Raw genomic sequence first — 15,721 nt, forward strand, 5'->3', positions numbered from 1 at the left:
AGACATCTGAGCTAAACGTCGATACTTCTTTTGCTCTATCGAACACACTTTAGTGATCGTGATCGATATTGATTGATTTTCCATAAAAATATAACGCTTGGTATAAGGAGATTGAATTTTACTGCAATTGAACGGCGTATTAAGTAGTAAATCTAACTGATGGTCTTCGGAGAGACAAGTACGTCATCCTTACCTCAATCTCCGATTTAAATTGTACATATAACAAACGTGATTCAAGCGTTTATACCTCGAGAAACTTTTCGTTGTCAATCGATTGGTGCATGTACATTATACGCGCATTAAACAAATATTGTGGATCTTCTCATTGCTTTTTCAGCGTTGTAGAGTGAACCCGGGAGGTAATTTACGAATCTTGATGCGTCCAATTAACAGACTGAACTTGAAATTGAAGACATATCCAGAAATATCGACTTTTATGAAAATAATGAACGAATTTCACGCTAACTAAAATAATTCTATTTGAGATAAGATTTAAAAAAGGGTATCATTTTACGCGGATAATCACTATCAAACGTTTTCATATAAGCATTTATCGTTGTAACTTTCTCAAAAGAGGAATCCTGAAATTGAATAACGAAGATAAATAGCAATTTGGAACAAACGTGTCCGATCACTATCAAGTTCATTAATTTTTCCAGACGATATTGGAAACGACTTTCCCGCTCGACAAGTTTGTTCGGTAAGAGCTCACGAGAGAACTCGAGAAGCCGCCAATCGAAGGCACTTTAAGGATAACTTACACGGCAAAAGAGAGCAAAGGAGAGATATATATATATATATATATAGACAAGTACGCACGAGCAGCGCGTACGATCACAAAATCGCATATCACACCCCAACCCACGCACGATTCGCGCGTGCGTGCTCACGTGCTCACGGATGCAACCGGGTGGTGCAACGTGGCCAGCAGCATCACGCACCCACGCTTCGAGCGCCCACGCGAGATAAGTATGAGCGCGTGACGTCCTTCGTCACACGAGAGAGAACCGAGCCGACTGAGCGAATGAACAGAATCTAGCGGGAGATCTAATCCAAAGAGTGTGAATCATGCGTCCCACGCTTTTGCCGGCGCCGCTTCTGCTGGCGGTGCTGTTCGCCTGCCAGGTGGCCCGCTGCTTCCTGCTGGAGGGTTCCGCGACGAGCTACGCACAATTTCGCAAATGGAACGCCGGCCTGAACGGCACCCTCGAGTTCGAATTCAAGACCGAGCAGGGTAACGGGCTGCTGCTCTACACGGACGACGGCGGCACTTACGACTTCTTCGAGGTGAAACTGGTCGAGAGCGCTCTCAGACTGAGGTACAATCTTGGCGGCGGGGCGCAGATTGTCACGGTCGGCCACGACCTCGGCGACGGCCACTGGCACAAGGTACAGATCACCAGGTGCAACGAGAACACTACCCTAACTGTGGACGGTGTCGGCGCGGTCTCGACGTCGCGCGGCAAGGAGTTCGAGTTCGGCAAGCTCGCTGGGAACTCGGACGTCTACGTGGGCGGTATGCCTAGCTGGTACAACAGCAAGCTGACGCTGTTGGCGCTGCCTAGCGTGATATTCGAGCCAAGATTCAATGGATTTATTAGGAATCTCGTGTATGCCGACGGGGAGAACACGGTGCCCAGAAGGCAGGAGATGAAGAGTCGGGATGTCAAGGTATGCGCGAGAATACTTACTGTCCGTTTCTTTTTGTACCTGCCTTGTTTCGACATTACGATGTTAGCTTCTCGATTTGTTTCAACCGGGAAATATTTTACAAAGATTGTACGGAAAATGTATAAAATTCTAAACGTAAATGTTCGTGCTAGCTTTGCGAATTTTCCATGGTACATTCACAATATTAACCATAGCAGATGATGAGCTCTATAAATTTCGTCTCAAACTGTGTAACAATTAATCAAACGATAATAACATTAATATTATTACAAAATTGCGTCGTGTTTCATGTATCTTGTGTTTATTATTTCCCTAGTCGCTCGCAATTCATCACACGGTCTAATTTTTTTCCTGAAAAGGTGGATGTTACTGTAATGTACGTGACTGGAATAAGGGAAAGAGTCGTTCGTTGATCAAAAGTCGCCGGTAAATTGGAAAGGTGCCAGTCATGAGTTACTGAACAGTTTAAGTCCGATTTAATAGACTATACATCCTACTATCGGCGCAATTAAGTCAATGGCACACAGAAAAACTTGAGCTGTAAGTCATAACCAATCAACGCAATGTCTTGAATTTATTATATGCTTACGTTAATGCTTTGCGTTCTTCACTGATTGGCCGATTCGTATCCAAATAGTGAATTGACGTCATTTGTTATTATTTTGACGTCAAAGTGACAACAACTAACGTCAATCATCTAAGCTACTACTTACATCTTACTACTTAAATTTTTCTGTGTGCTATTAGCTTTACATTGGAAAACAAAAATACTGTCAAACTTACGATCCGCGATATGAAATAAATTAGTTATCAACCTAATGTTTTTCTAATCTGAATTATTCTATTGAGAAGCATCGAGGTACATTTTTCTTTCAAGAATTGCGGTTAATTGTTGCAAACGACGTTTTGTGTTTAAAATGCTTTTGTTATTCCGAAAAAAAGAATAATATATTATAACCTAAGAATAATCACTTAATTTTTCTTTAAATGATCATCTGGGTTGTTTTACACTGCATTAAAAATTACTATTATTGATATCATATTGTATATTATTAATTATTTTCCAATTTATTAGCATTTGAGAACATTATGGATTTACAATTTTCCGAAAAAAAGTAAATAGAAATTAAACGAATATTAAATAAGCACGTTAAATATAACATGTTTATTATGGTAGTATTTCTAAAAAAGATAAAGATGTTAATCAATAAAATACTTTTTTATTGCGAGTTTTCGATAGAGTTGGATATTTCAAGTTTTTTAAATAGTTGTTAAAATAAAATTTATTAAACAATATCCATTGTATTTTACAATTCACATTTTCTCATCGCTGCGCTATGATAAAAAATACAGATTATTTCCGGTTTAATAAAGAAGCTCAGTATTTCTCTATTTCTCATTCGTTTCTACTTGTATATTATTCATTTGCTACAAGCAACGGTGAAAATTTTTCAAGGCAGGAGGGGCTATTAGCTTGCCGCAGGCAAAAATTTCTTTTAAGGTTAGATATAAACAGATAGAATGCTACATTATTATTAGAATTGTTACATTAAAAAAGTATTATTTAAACGAATAATTCATAAAAAGTTTTATTAAAAATTATATTAACACAAAAGAAGAATAATATAATAGAATCTATGTTTTTTATATATCTAGGAATTTTTCAAATTATTCCAAAGATATTTTTGTAACATCGAAATTGTGATTTCAAAAAGATTAAAAAAATACATAACATATTTTTTATAAATATTTTTTAAAAAGATTTCAAGAAAGGGGCGCGGCTCTTATGCCCCCATCCCTCCTCGTAAATTTGCCAGTGGCTGTAATGACACAACTAAACATTTTGTCAATTTAAAGTTTATAGAAAAAGAACGGAATATAAAGAAAAAAAAAAAAAAAAATAGAAAGAATATGTCAATTTTTATCTTTTGTAATTATTACACTAAAATTATATTTCAAAATTAATATTACAAAATTTTCATACTTCAAAATGTTCAAATTTATTTTTTGGAAAACTTTTTGTTTTTTGAATCTCGTGTCGTGTCGTCGTCACAAATGAGCGATATATTTTTTCCATTCCCTTTTTGGTCGCGTCCGTGCATCCTGTATTAAAGTTATAGTACAATATGAAATGCGAAGCGTGAAAGTTGTCGTCTTCTATAAAAGAATCGATACACGGTAGTCAGAACAATACACGTTGTATATCCAGGAGTGTCATTGGCCCCTGTGTGCAACACCGCGCGGCCGGTAGCTGAGTCAGGTTCATCGAGAGAGATTCCTCTTGACGCGCATTAACGCGAAAAGCGCGTATGCGTGCGCTCCGTCAGCATAAAATCGAGACTTTCCCTATCGCGAATCGCGTGCACGTAAGAGACTAAAAATAAATCCGTTCCATTTCAAAAGAGAAAGAAGATCCCACACCCTTTCTTCTTTCCGCGCCGCGCCGTTTTATCGTTCACTTCCGACGATCGATACTCCCTTCATTGTTCCGAGGCAACATCTTCGGAATAACAGCGCGCGCCTTTTCTATCTTGACTTTGTACGTAGGATAATTAGCAGGAGGATAACCCGTTCGTCCAAGTAAAAATTCCTTCCGGATACGCTTTTTCCATCTCCCCGAGAATTTTATTCGTACGCTTGCGGAACGCTTGTTTATGCAAAGCTCCGTTTAATTGTTGGATATATTATATGCATTCAGGAAAGTTCGTTCATTTTTTATCACGTAAAGCTCATTATGCTTTCTATGTCCAGTTAAAAATTAAACTCCACGAAATAAATAATGGTTATTTCAATGTTTGGCACTAAATTCTCTTTACTGTTATTTTAATTTGGTATAATAATAATGATATCAATATTGATATTAATTTTTCAGCCTGTCCAAGGGAATTAAAACGACTTCCTTTCTTTCTTTCGACTGTGCAATACGTTCCATTTCAATGTGCCTGTCTGCTGGCGCCTCATGACAGAATTTACTACGTGTTACCGTAGAATCGAGCTCGGTTCATATTTCTCTGAATGGCCGTCTGCCAAGAATTCCTCCATCTACTCTTCGGATATGTATCCCGCTTTATCCAAGCATTCCTGGAATCTTGTATCTCATTCCGAAAGTAATCTTGTACTTAGCAAATAGCAGTCAGACATGCTTGTTATTCTCGCAATGATAGCTAACATCTCGATATCGGGAATACAAATTGATGTTTCCTTTTTATTCATATCGTGATAATAGAATTAGATATTTACACTACGATCCATATAAATGTTGTTACGGTTTAACCGTTTGTGCAATAAGAAGGTATATCAATTTATACATTTTAAATTTCACATTAAAGCAATATAATCTTGATTTACTGATATATTTAAATTAAGAACCCAAATTATTTGTAATTTATACAAAAAGTACTTCTAATTTGCGAAAAAGTTGACTAGTACTACAAATACTTACTATTTAAAAGGTTCAAAATACATTATATGTACTTTTTAACAAAATGAAAAAATTATAAATTTTTCTACACTGTATTTGTGAAAGTAATACAAAAACTTTGGCGGCGAACTAAAATCTGGAACAATAATTATTTCAATACAAAGTAGATATTTTTTAAAAATAATTATTATATACATAATAAAATAAGAAAAATTTTATTTAAATGATTAAATTACATTGTTAAAAATAGATATTGATCTTATTGAATTGTTTTATATACAATATTCATTTTTATACGAAAAGTACCTATAAATTTTCAATTTCAATCATTTTCCGCAGAGACCTGATACATTTGAATCTTTAATTGTGAGCCCATTGGATCAAATTTTTCAACGCTGTCAAAGTTTATCAACATGCATTAAACAAGGATTAATGCAATACTAATTTTTAGTTTCCATTATTAGTTTTGATTAAAAATAGGTAACTGAATGTCAAAAAGATAAAACAACTCTAAAATAGAACTTTCGAGAATGTCAAATAAATTCAAATAAAATAAATGGACTAGTGAGAGTCAAAATTGCAGTAAGTCGTGCAAATTAAAAGTTTTATTTATTATATGAAATACTTGTAAACTTTATTCAGACGTTTCAAAAAGATAAAATAACGATATTTTCAAGATTAATGGTTTCTTTACGATGTCACTTAAGAGTTATAAGTAAGGCGTATTCGTAAATTTAGTCACCTTGCTGCTCGATTGGCCACACGCGGTTACGAGGCGCGCATCCGCTTACGATTAGATAAGGCGACAAATCGAGAATATCCGTCAGGAGGATCGCCATGCGATTGCCAGTACAACGATGTAACCCGGTCGACATTATCGTTCCTCTGTACATCCATACGTGACGTTACGGCGACGTAGATAGATAACCCAGTTTATCGATGCGCAAGAAATTGTGGACAACACGTTATTATTTAATTATTCCTCTTTCGTATGTACGTAGAATAATTATTATCTAAAATTTAATCGATACATTTTGCTAATCGTATTGACAAAGGAATGCAATATCAGGCAAATTCATCATTTTCAAAAGTGTACGGATTCATATTCTATTACATTTATAATATATAATGCGTATAGCAGAATAGCCCCAATTATCATTTTTCAATGGGCCCTTTCTTTGAAATCCGCTCTTAACTCTCTCATTGCGATGCTCGCCATTTTACATTGTCTCCCATTATATGAGCAGGGAAGAATGGAAGATAAACGAGTTACGCTCGATAGAAAATCTTCATTTCCCGCGCGAAACGCCTCTCCAACTGCTTCATATTAATATTATTTTTCTGTCGTTAACGTTGTAATGTACGCGCGGCACGGAAAGCGATTATCAGACGTACGGGGAGTAAGCGCGATCAACGGGCTACAAATGACTGTCGTGGAAAAAGCGAGCAATTACTCGTAGGAAGCAATTATTTCGTACCTGTTACACCTTCACCGTGACTATATCGGACACAGAATGAATTAAACAGTCGTTGAGTAAACAGAGAGAATGTGGAAGGGATTATTTATAGCGCTTTATATGATTAGAATTCGAGCAAATGTCACTAATGTCAAATTATATCATAGTAGGGTTAATGTAGTGTAGTTAACCCTTAAATGTCAGTATAACGGTCTCTTTTTCCAATACTTTTTTTATTAATAAATATATATACATTTGTTTGGTACCGTTATATTCCTTAATGTTTGACGTTATTTTTTTTTTAGAGTTATATGTAAATTGAATTAGGTGTACTATATTCAAGGGTGTTGTATAGTGTGGAATTAATATATTTTCACAAGAAGGTGAAAGAAGTTTTAATCAATAGTGTACATAATATGGGTAGAATGAATCATTCAAATTAAGCTGTAAAAAATGTATATTGAAATGTTTGAATAAATTTCGAATTAGTTTAAATAAATTGGTACTATCTAACAAGCATGTTTTAATAACGTAACAAGCATGTCTTTAGCGTTTAGATATATCTACAGAGCTCGAGCTGCCGAGAGAGAACAAGCGAGGCAGTTACAGTTCGTCGCCGTTTAGGTGATTAAACGGATTAAACGAGAAGATAAATTAATTAATTTGCAAGGGGAGTATACTGCAGTAGCGAAACTGTGAAATTCGTTTCGCGGTAACATTGTATCATTTCAAGGAATGCACGCATGTCTCCAACATTTATACGCTCAGGCGGCTTTAATAATAGCTGCGTTTTCAAAGAACGGAAAGCAATCAAAATAGATCTTTATCGGATAATAACGTGAAACGACAAGTCCGATGGATAGTACAAATTGCAGGGTAGACAGGCTAAAGCACACCGTTGCACTCTCTAACTAAATGAAAATAATATATCGCACATACATGACAAACGGAGCAAATGAAGCATGTACGTATCAATGAAACGCTTAATGATTATATAATGAATTATTATTATTATTACGTATATAAATTTATAATATACTCGGAATATATTCCGCTCTGTGTAATGTTTATAATTGTAAATATTAGATAATTAGAAAAATTTGATCTAATTTTCGATAAATCTGTCTTCTTTAAAAGTTGCAATAGTATTAAAATATTTATTACTATACTTCGTTGAAAACGTAACAAACTTTAGCTGTCACTTAAATATGAAATTAGTTCACTTTCGCAGAGATATTAAATAATTAGAATAATCTTGAGAAGAGTAGTTATAGACAAATTATTTCATCTCAGATTATTTGTGAATTAACGAGAAAATTTAAACGCTCAATTTTAAGTGTCTCTTTAAACAATTGCGCGACTGCAAAATATGTGAATTGTGTGTTAGAATACAGTTTTTACAATTCAGACAAAGTAAATTTAATATTTTCGATGCATCTCAATCTGCTCGTTCACTTTATACAATACATTTGACAATATTCAATATTTGTATTAAACTCCAATATACAAATATCGAGTCAAGAAGCTGCTGACATATTGAATATCGGCAATTCAACGGATTTTTTTTATCGTTTTATTTATATGTAAGCAAAATATTTGATTTTTAATGTAAAATATAGTAATCAAATTTTTATAATCATAAAATAATAAATAAATAACATTATTTTATAAAATGTAGTATTCTTCTATAACACAAATATAAAAGATAATACGTTAGTATAAAATAATGCAAATACAATATTACGAGTACACTTTAGTATATACTTTAATACCTCATTTAATATTTGAACAGTTTTTTTATTATTCACTGTAATGTAAGAGAAAATTGGATTAGGATGACGATTAATTCGCGATTATCCATCAACGTCGAAGCGAAAAGTTGTTATAACAGCAACGTTATCTCTTATCGCCCTATTAATCACACTTATCTTTATTTCTTTTTGCTTTTCGATCTAGCATTCTCAAAATTGCAACGTAAATTGAAAGGCACGAATGTCTGAGCAATAGAAAATATTGCGCTTAATTAATTATGCTCGCTTGACATATAATCACGGGGACTTTTTGTCGCCCAACCGTATTTCTTCATATGTAATCATGCGTTGAGTGACGTAAATGACTACACACAACGTTTATTACGTTGACTACCACGATTAATGAATGCGCGGATTTGCAGCTAATGAGATACGATATCACATTCCGCCACCTCGCAAACACGATTCCCGACAAAATACGCCCGCGTTGTACCAGTGTCGATATAATTTACATTAAGCATACCGCAACAAAAATCGTGATGTAAAAAGATAGTCGTTAAATCGTTCTTTTAATATATGAAATACAGCGTCCAACGAATTTCGATATCCGACAAATATCGCGTAAAATATTATCGAACGTGTTATTACGTTTCCAAGGGTCTCTTAATTTGTCGTATAATTATTTAGCACAAATTTGTATATACGGTGACTTACGAGACTTAAATTTCAGGCCAATCAAATCGATACGTTCGAAACTTGCTGACGGTTATGTTTCTCGTTACTGCAAGTTAAAGTAATATGCGCGCAATGATATTTGGTCAGACGTATATGAGCGAGCTGAAACACGCCACGATAATTAATCGAGAAACTCGTTAATGAGGGTGGTTGAACGAATTTCGTATACACGTCGGGATAGATACATTCGTGCGCACATATTCTCAGAAATAACGAATACGCGGGTCGAGACGATGCCTCGTAATGAGAGAGAGAGCACGTATATATGAATAAATACCATGCAGCCTCTCATTGTAGAACAAACAGCGATGAATGGAATTGCCCGGTTGCAAAAGTCTGCGTCTCTGTAACGATCCGCGTCTAATTAATTTTTATTGCATGTTTATCCTCGAGTTATCCGCCGGTGGTCGCCATAGAACATATAAGCGGCTTTGCATATTTATCAATTTTACCGCTGCATCATTTATCGTTTCGATATTCGCGTGGAAAAATTACAAGTGGAGAAAGACTTATACGCGATATAAATTCCTCCTGAGTTTTAATACGTAAAGATTATATAATACTTGTATTGTGTGTGTATACTGATTTCTCGACACAACTTATACCAAGAGAAATGTTTTGGTGAACAAAAAAGTGAAGCTTTTTTGTTAGAATCACATATCAAAAAAATAAATTATTATAAGTGTACTTTTTATTATAAAACATTTTTCTCGGCGTAATATCTAACTGAAGTATTCTTATAATAATATTTGGTAAAAATATATAATTTTTATTGATCTTTTCCGTTGAAAAATTTAACAAGGATAACGTAAATTTAAATTTGACATATCATTTGTACGAGTATTGATTTATTTACGGTGAAGTGTAAAAATAAATGCTATAACCGGAGCGCTATCAGGTTATAATCTGGGTACAGTTCACATTCTTACAATTGATATATCTGTGTCAACGTTTTTGCTTCATCCCTGACTCGATATCATTCTATACTCGGCGTTTTTCACATATAAATTACTACACTTCAGTTGCCGTTAATACCGTTGCCACGAGAACAGGTATACCGCGGCAGAGAGCATTTACATATTTACAAGTACGTAATGGCGAACAATCGATGACACAATTAAGTTGCGGTGCTGAATTTAATTTCGAAATTAACGGGAAATTCATAAGAAGACCCACATTCGGCAATTGATTAATTATCGTGGAAAAAATTCGCCGACACGTTTTCTGTACGTGGTATACGCGTTCGATTTAGTCTGTTTGCACATCGAAAATAAGAGAACATTATCCTTTTGGCGCAATCGAATTGGCACATCTCGAAATATGCAGAGTTGCAAATTCAGCAAATAATAAACTCGCGCAATTAGAGTTCTTGTGTGTATAATTTTTTTTTTTGCTTTAATTAAAACAGTATTTTCGTCTTTTATGACGCGCACAGGTTGCGGTTACTGGTCCATCCCGAATAGCAGACGTGCATTTAAACGGGCGGTTTCGGGCACACGTTTTGGCCGGGGGATTGCCAGCGAAAATGTAAGGGGAGTGGTTGTAAAACTGAATTAATTTCTGTTTTGAGCGGGGATAACGACGACTGACCACTCTCGTCAACTGCCAAAAATGAAAATCCTCTGACACGAGCTTTTCGATGATTTACAGCCAACCCCGCCCGTTGTACCAATCGAGCGGGTAAACGTTTCATTGCGACGCTGCTCGCATTAATCGGGTACGCTGTAAATTACTTATGGTTTGCACAGGCCGCATTTATGGCGTCGGCAATTTGCATTTGTGACATTTACATTATTATTCAGGATGTTATTATACGCAGAGAATTGCGCGAGCCGATCGATATATTCACTTAAAAACGAATCGCTGCACGAAGTAGCGGTGACAGCCTTTGTGCTTGAAACTTGAAATGCAATGTCAATGTCCTGGTCTGTTAGACGTTTTCGTTGAGGGAAATGTCAACGATTGAACGTAAAGCGGAGTGTTGATCGGAAATCGATTCGAGCGAACGACATAATCTCGTCTATATAATTCGATAGTTGGTCATTAATTTTCCGCAAATATTTCATATTAAGTGCATTTTGAAGTCATATAATGTCAAACATTTCTATATGTTCGGACTATGATGCTTAAATTATGATATTAACTTCTTGACTCGAAAATTTTTAAATAAAGTAAATGTGCTTTTATTTAGATTATATTCCTTTTATGTTATTTATATTTATGCCGTTATTCGAATTTCTATTAGAATAAGAAATTGTGTTTTAAATACAATTTATTTAATATCGAAATATTTGAAATATTTATAGTTACATAACTTTAATTTCTATATTCTAGAATTAGTAAATCGATCTTTTGTTTCGGATCGAGAAAAAAATTTCGCGTCTTCGTGAAATAAGATCCAACCGTTTAAAGTGCGTCTTTAGCTTTTTTCATTATCTTTGAATCGTTATTCACTTGATGAGAGAAAAATGGTGTCGCGTAAATCGTTCTTAGCCTTGGACGAGCATAATAATAAAAGATCGTGTAACGAAGGGCAAAGAGAGCGATGAGAAATAACATCCCAACGGCTTTAGGTGGCGAGAACGGACGAAGACGTATCGATTATCCTGCTCGACTTTGCGCAAATGAGACCGCATCGCGGCGCGAAACGTGATCGAAGATAAAACCATGCTTCTGTCCTAGACGGAAAGAGGGAGTTCGAGTCTTCGTTGTAAAACTTTTTTCCGTCCTTCGAGAATAAAACTCCGGGGACGACTTAATCATCGCGATGGGTGGATCACGCGAACAGGATAAAATGCTGTCCACTCTTCTCGACCGTGAATCTTTCGCGGATAGGAGACTGGAACGATATCGGTAAAGGATTGAATTGTCATCCTTTGAAACTTTTATGCGTGTTCGAGATTTTTCGTGTGATACAATTAAATGTAAATTTAAACGAGTAGTGTGAAGGAGTAATGTGATGCTGTTTTTTTTTTGTTAAAGAACTCTATGGTTACTTTTTCATTCATGAAAATTTAAACATCTCGAGGCATTTAATTCTTTAATTAATTCTGATTAACGTCAGTCTCTATTTTACATAAATGCTCATACTTTACATTTAATTATTAAAAAGACAACTATTTTAAATTATTTGATGGAACTAAAAACATGTGGTGCATATATATATATATATATATAATCGGAAGTAACATATCCTGGGAATATGGCGGGAATTTTGCCGGAAGCGGAAAGCAATTCCATTCTTCCGCGTCGCGACCACTCGGCAAATCATCGACAAAACCGAGCGTCCTTCCTTCACGTCCTTCCCTCATGTAACTCCGTCCACCATCCCGACATGTTCTGAGTTTCTCAGGTCATATTTTTGACAGGAAAATTGCATTTTGCCAGAACAATGCATACCGAAGTAAATTTCATATAAATTTACATAAGTTTGTTTTCAACACAATTGTTTTATGTAAAAAAGGTTATGTATAAAAATAGAATCGTATTTTGTTTTTTTTAAAGCTGTTCTGAGATTTAAGACAAGAGAGAAAACATTTTTATCGATTAACTGTTTTCGTATCGAAGCGCACTTTTAAACAGAGATATGAGCATTTGCGTTTTTTTTTTTTTTTTTTAATATAAAAACCGATTAATTTAGCGCTTGACAGAATTAAGTTGTCGAAAATTTGTACGGAAAATACATATTTTACATAATGTGATATTTAACGCATGTATAGATACAAACGCTTGATCGTTTTTTTAACTACAATATAAAAACAGCTTTTTCATAGTTATTGACACGTAGAATGAAAATGCACTGTAATTACAAAATACCGCTCTCGTTTTAATATTTCCATATGGAGCAGCAGAAATAACGATGTAACAAGCTAACAGCAAGAAGCCTTAATCGATTAATCACTCAAGGTTCTACTTGTTTTTACTGTAAATACCTCACTTCCTCCTGCATACACGGCGTCCGCAGTTAGACAGTTAAAAGAGTTAAGAGTTAAGTTCCAACGTAAAAAGAAGAAAAAAAAAGACCGCCGCGCGTCAGTCGACGATATTTTCGCATCGTTTCACCCGGTTGTCCGCGTGCATCGTGCTCGTCGCACGCACGCGGGGAGGAATCGTGTACGAGCGCTCGTCACTTTTATGCCCGTCGCGATAAAATAATAAACCGCATTTGCGGTATCGTGGTATATCGCGGCGTATGGTTGCGCGAGCTTCTCGCGTTTCGAAATGACGGCTCGTTTCGACCGCCCGCGTAACGAGGGGGCTGAAAAACCCGCGCGCGCGGTTTCCTACCATCGTCAAACCGTATGCTGTAATAAACAGACGAGCCGGATGAGGAACGCACCGAATTATTGCCACACCGCCGAGTTCTGTGGGACCATTTTGCACAGACATTTCGAGCATTTCTTTGCGATTATAATGGCGTATAAACGTGTTTCGCGGAAAGTATGATTCAATAATGGAATTTTTTAAATAAAACGGTCGGAATTATTCTTCCTGGCAAGAACTCGCAAAATATTTCTCATGTAATAGCAAAGATATTTCTCAATTTATTATCTACTTATATCTTCTAAAAAAAATTCCATTAGAAGATTTATTTTCGTTCGCTTGCGTATAATTATTATTACTGTGTTTATAGTATATAATAAAAGTCAGAACAGGCATTCAATTAAAAAAATCCACATTATTTGTCATGTTAAATTATGGTTTGGATCAGCGTGAATCGAATTATATGATATATTATAGTCTTCTATTGCAGTTCAGAATTCTCTTGATTTGTAAACGCATGATCCGCATAACAATATAAAATGTAATAACGTTATTAAAAATGCACGTACAATGTTACACTTGTAATATAAGAATCAATTAATAGCCGTGATGTGTATAACTTCCGTAACTATGAATTCCTAGTACAAGTAAAACGCCTATGTGAGCCTTCGCGGTTGTTAGTGCCCTGAATTATATATTCATAAGATATGTAATTTGCAAACCAGCTTGTACCTCACTAATTATCGCACTGAAGAGGACTCAAATTCAGAGTCGAAACGTCTGCAGTTAACTTCATTTGGTAAGTACATTTAAATTATTTGTATGAATTATATAATTGATGAATATATATCATTTATTGCACTAACAATCGCAGAGACTCACACAGGCATTTTACTTGTACTGGATTTATTCTTGGAGCCACAAATATTAATTTAATATAAATTTCTATATATCGATCGTTAAATTCTCTTTCTCTCAAACATCGTTGTTATGAATTCATGATACCAAATTATACTTAATTTGAAATTATTTTTAATAATTCTATAGGTTGCCATTTGTTTCTATTCAATATATCGTTAATTTAACTGAAACAATGAAGTTAAACAATCAAGAAAATGTATTAAATTTGAACTCAAATCAAATAATTCATTATTATTAAGTGCACAAACGTTAATATAGACGTTTACTTTAAAACTAAAAAGACAGAAATTGATATACATTTTGACACACGCGAAAGTTAAAAACACACAAATAACAAAAATGTTATTTAATTTTGGGATTGGATTACCATTACTCCTTTGACATCTAACGATGCACAATTCCATAATGCAACTGCAAGTTAATAGGTACATTTTTCTGACGACACTCGCAACGCGTACGGTTCTTGTTCGATAAAAACGATAAGAAGAATGAATTTTTCTTCCGCCCATCTAATATGAGAATCTGAGTTATTGTTCTTCTTATTTTTACTATTTTTCTCTTTCTTACGTTTAATTTGCTTCGATTCTTTACAGCAAAAAGCACGAATGTATATATAGGTATGTGTACGATATACACGAATGGCGGCAGTATGTAGAGCTTGGATAGGTGGTTCGCTAAATCCAAATGACTGTGTGGATCAGTCATCCTGCGAAGTCGCAGCGTTTACAGTAAAGGCAATGAAGAAGCTATCGCTTCGAATGCGGTTTATACTACGTGCCATCTACAATTTATTCTACCATAAAGCCAATCTATGTTACCTATCTCTGGTTCTGGTATCTTGTACATAAAAATTTTTCCAGTTACTGTCAATGTTCCACGTAAAAATTTTTCCAAATCGAACATCCTTTCTTGGATGTCTTGGCGCTTCAAATTGTTAATAGTGATTTTAATAAAACATTGCTGTCAAAGATAATATTTTACTTACTGCAATATTCACAAAATATTAAATTATACTCAATTTGAATTATTTTTAATCATTTCGACAAGTCGTCATACTCAATATATGTTCTTAATTTAACTAAATCATTTATTCATTTACTTAAAAGTGTATTAAAGAAAGTGTATTAAATTTGACCCAGATTTAGTTTATTATTTATTAAGGGTACAGAATGTTATAAAATTAATATTAACATATTTTTCAACATTATTTAAAGAGTTATTTAAACAACTGTAAAACTGTCTACTACCTGCAACTGAAATGCAGCTTTTATGACAGCGCAATAAATACTATAACGACCAGTGACCATGTTAACGTCTAAGTAGACCGTGAGGAAGTAATTTTGACGTTCGCCTCCAGAATGCAGCACAAACTATACCAGATATCGTGGTTCTACAACTCCTTACCTATTTCAATAATCGTCTTCTTTCTCTCTAAACTCTTCGGAGTGAGATTTCGCCTCCTTCTGAAGTGAGATTCACACCAAAGAGTTTAAAGAGCTCCT

At 34.8% G+C, this 15,721-nt stretch overlaps 1 protein-coding gene across 1 annotated transcript in view; it reads left to right on the plus strand.

Annotated features, from left to right (window-relative positions):
• The first annotated feature begins 602 nt into the window (after nucleotides 1-602).
• Nrx-1 (neurexin 1) overlaps nucleotides 603-15,721 on the plus strand; it is a 246,604-nt gene continuing 231,485 nt past the window's right edge. The window contains exon 1 of the mRNA XM_018543777.1: nucleotides 603-1,671. Within this exon, the coding sequence (XP_018399279.1) occupies nucleotides 1,069-1,671 (603 nt within the window). The 5' untranslated portion in view covers nucleotides 603-1,068. The remainder of the gene's footprint in view (nucleotides 1,672-15,721) is intronic.

This window comes from Cyphomyrmex costatus, unplaced genomic scaffold (assembly GCF_001594065.2).
Source record: "Cyphomyrmex costatus isolate MS0001 unplaced genomic scaffold, Ccosl1.0 scaffold398, whole genome shotgun sequence".
Taxonomy (NCBI): Eukaryota; Metazoa; Arthropoda; class Insecta; order Hymenoptera; family Formicidae; genus Cyphomyrmex; species Cyphomyrmex costatus.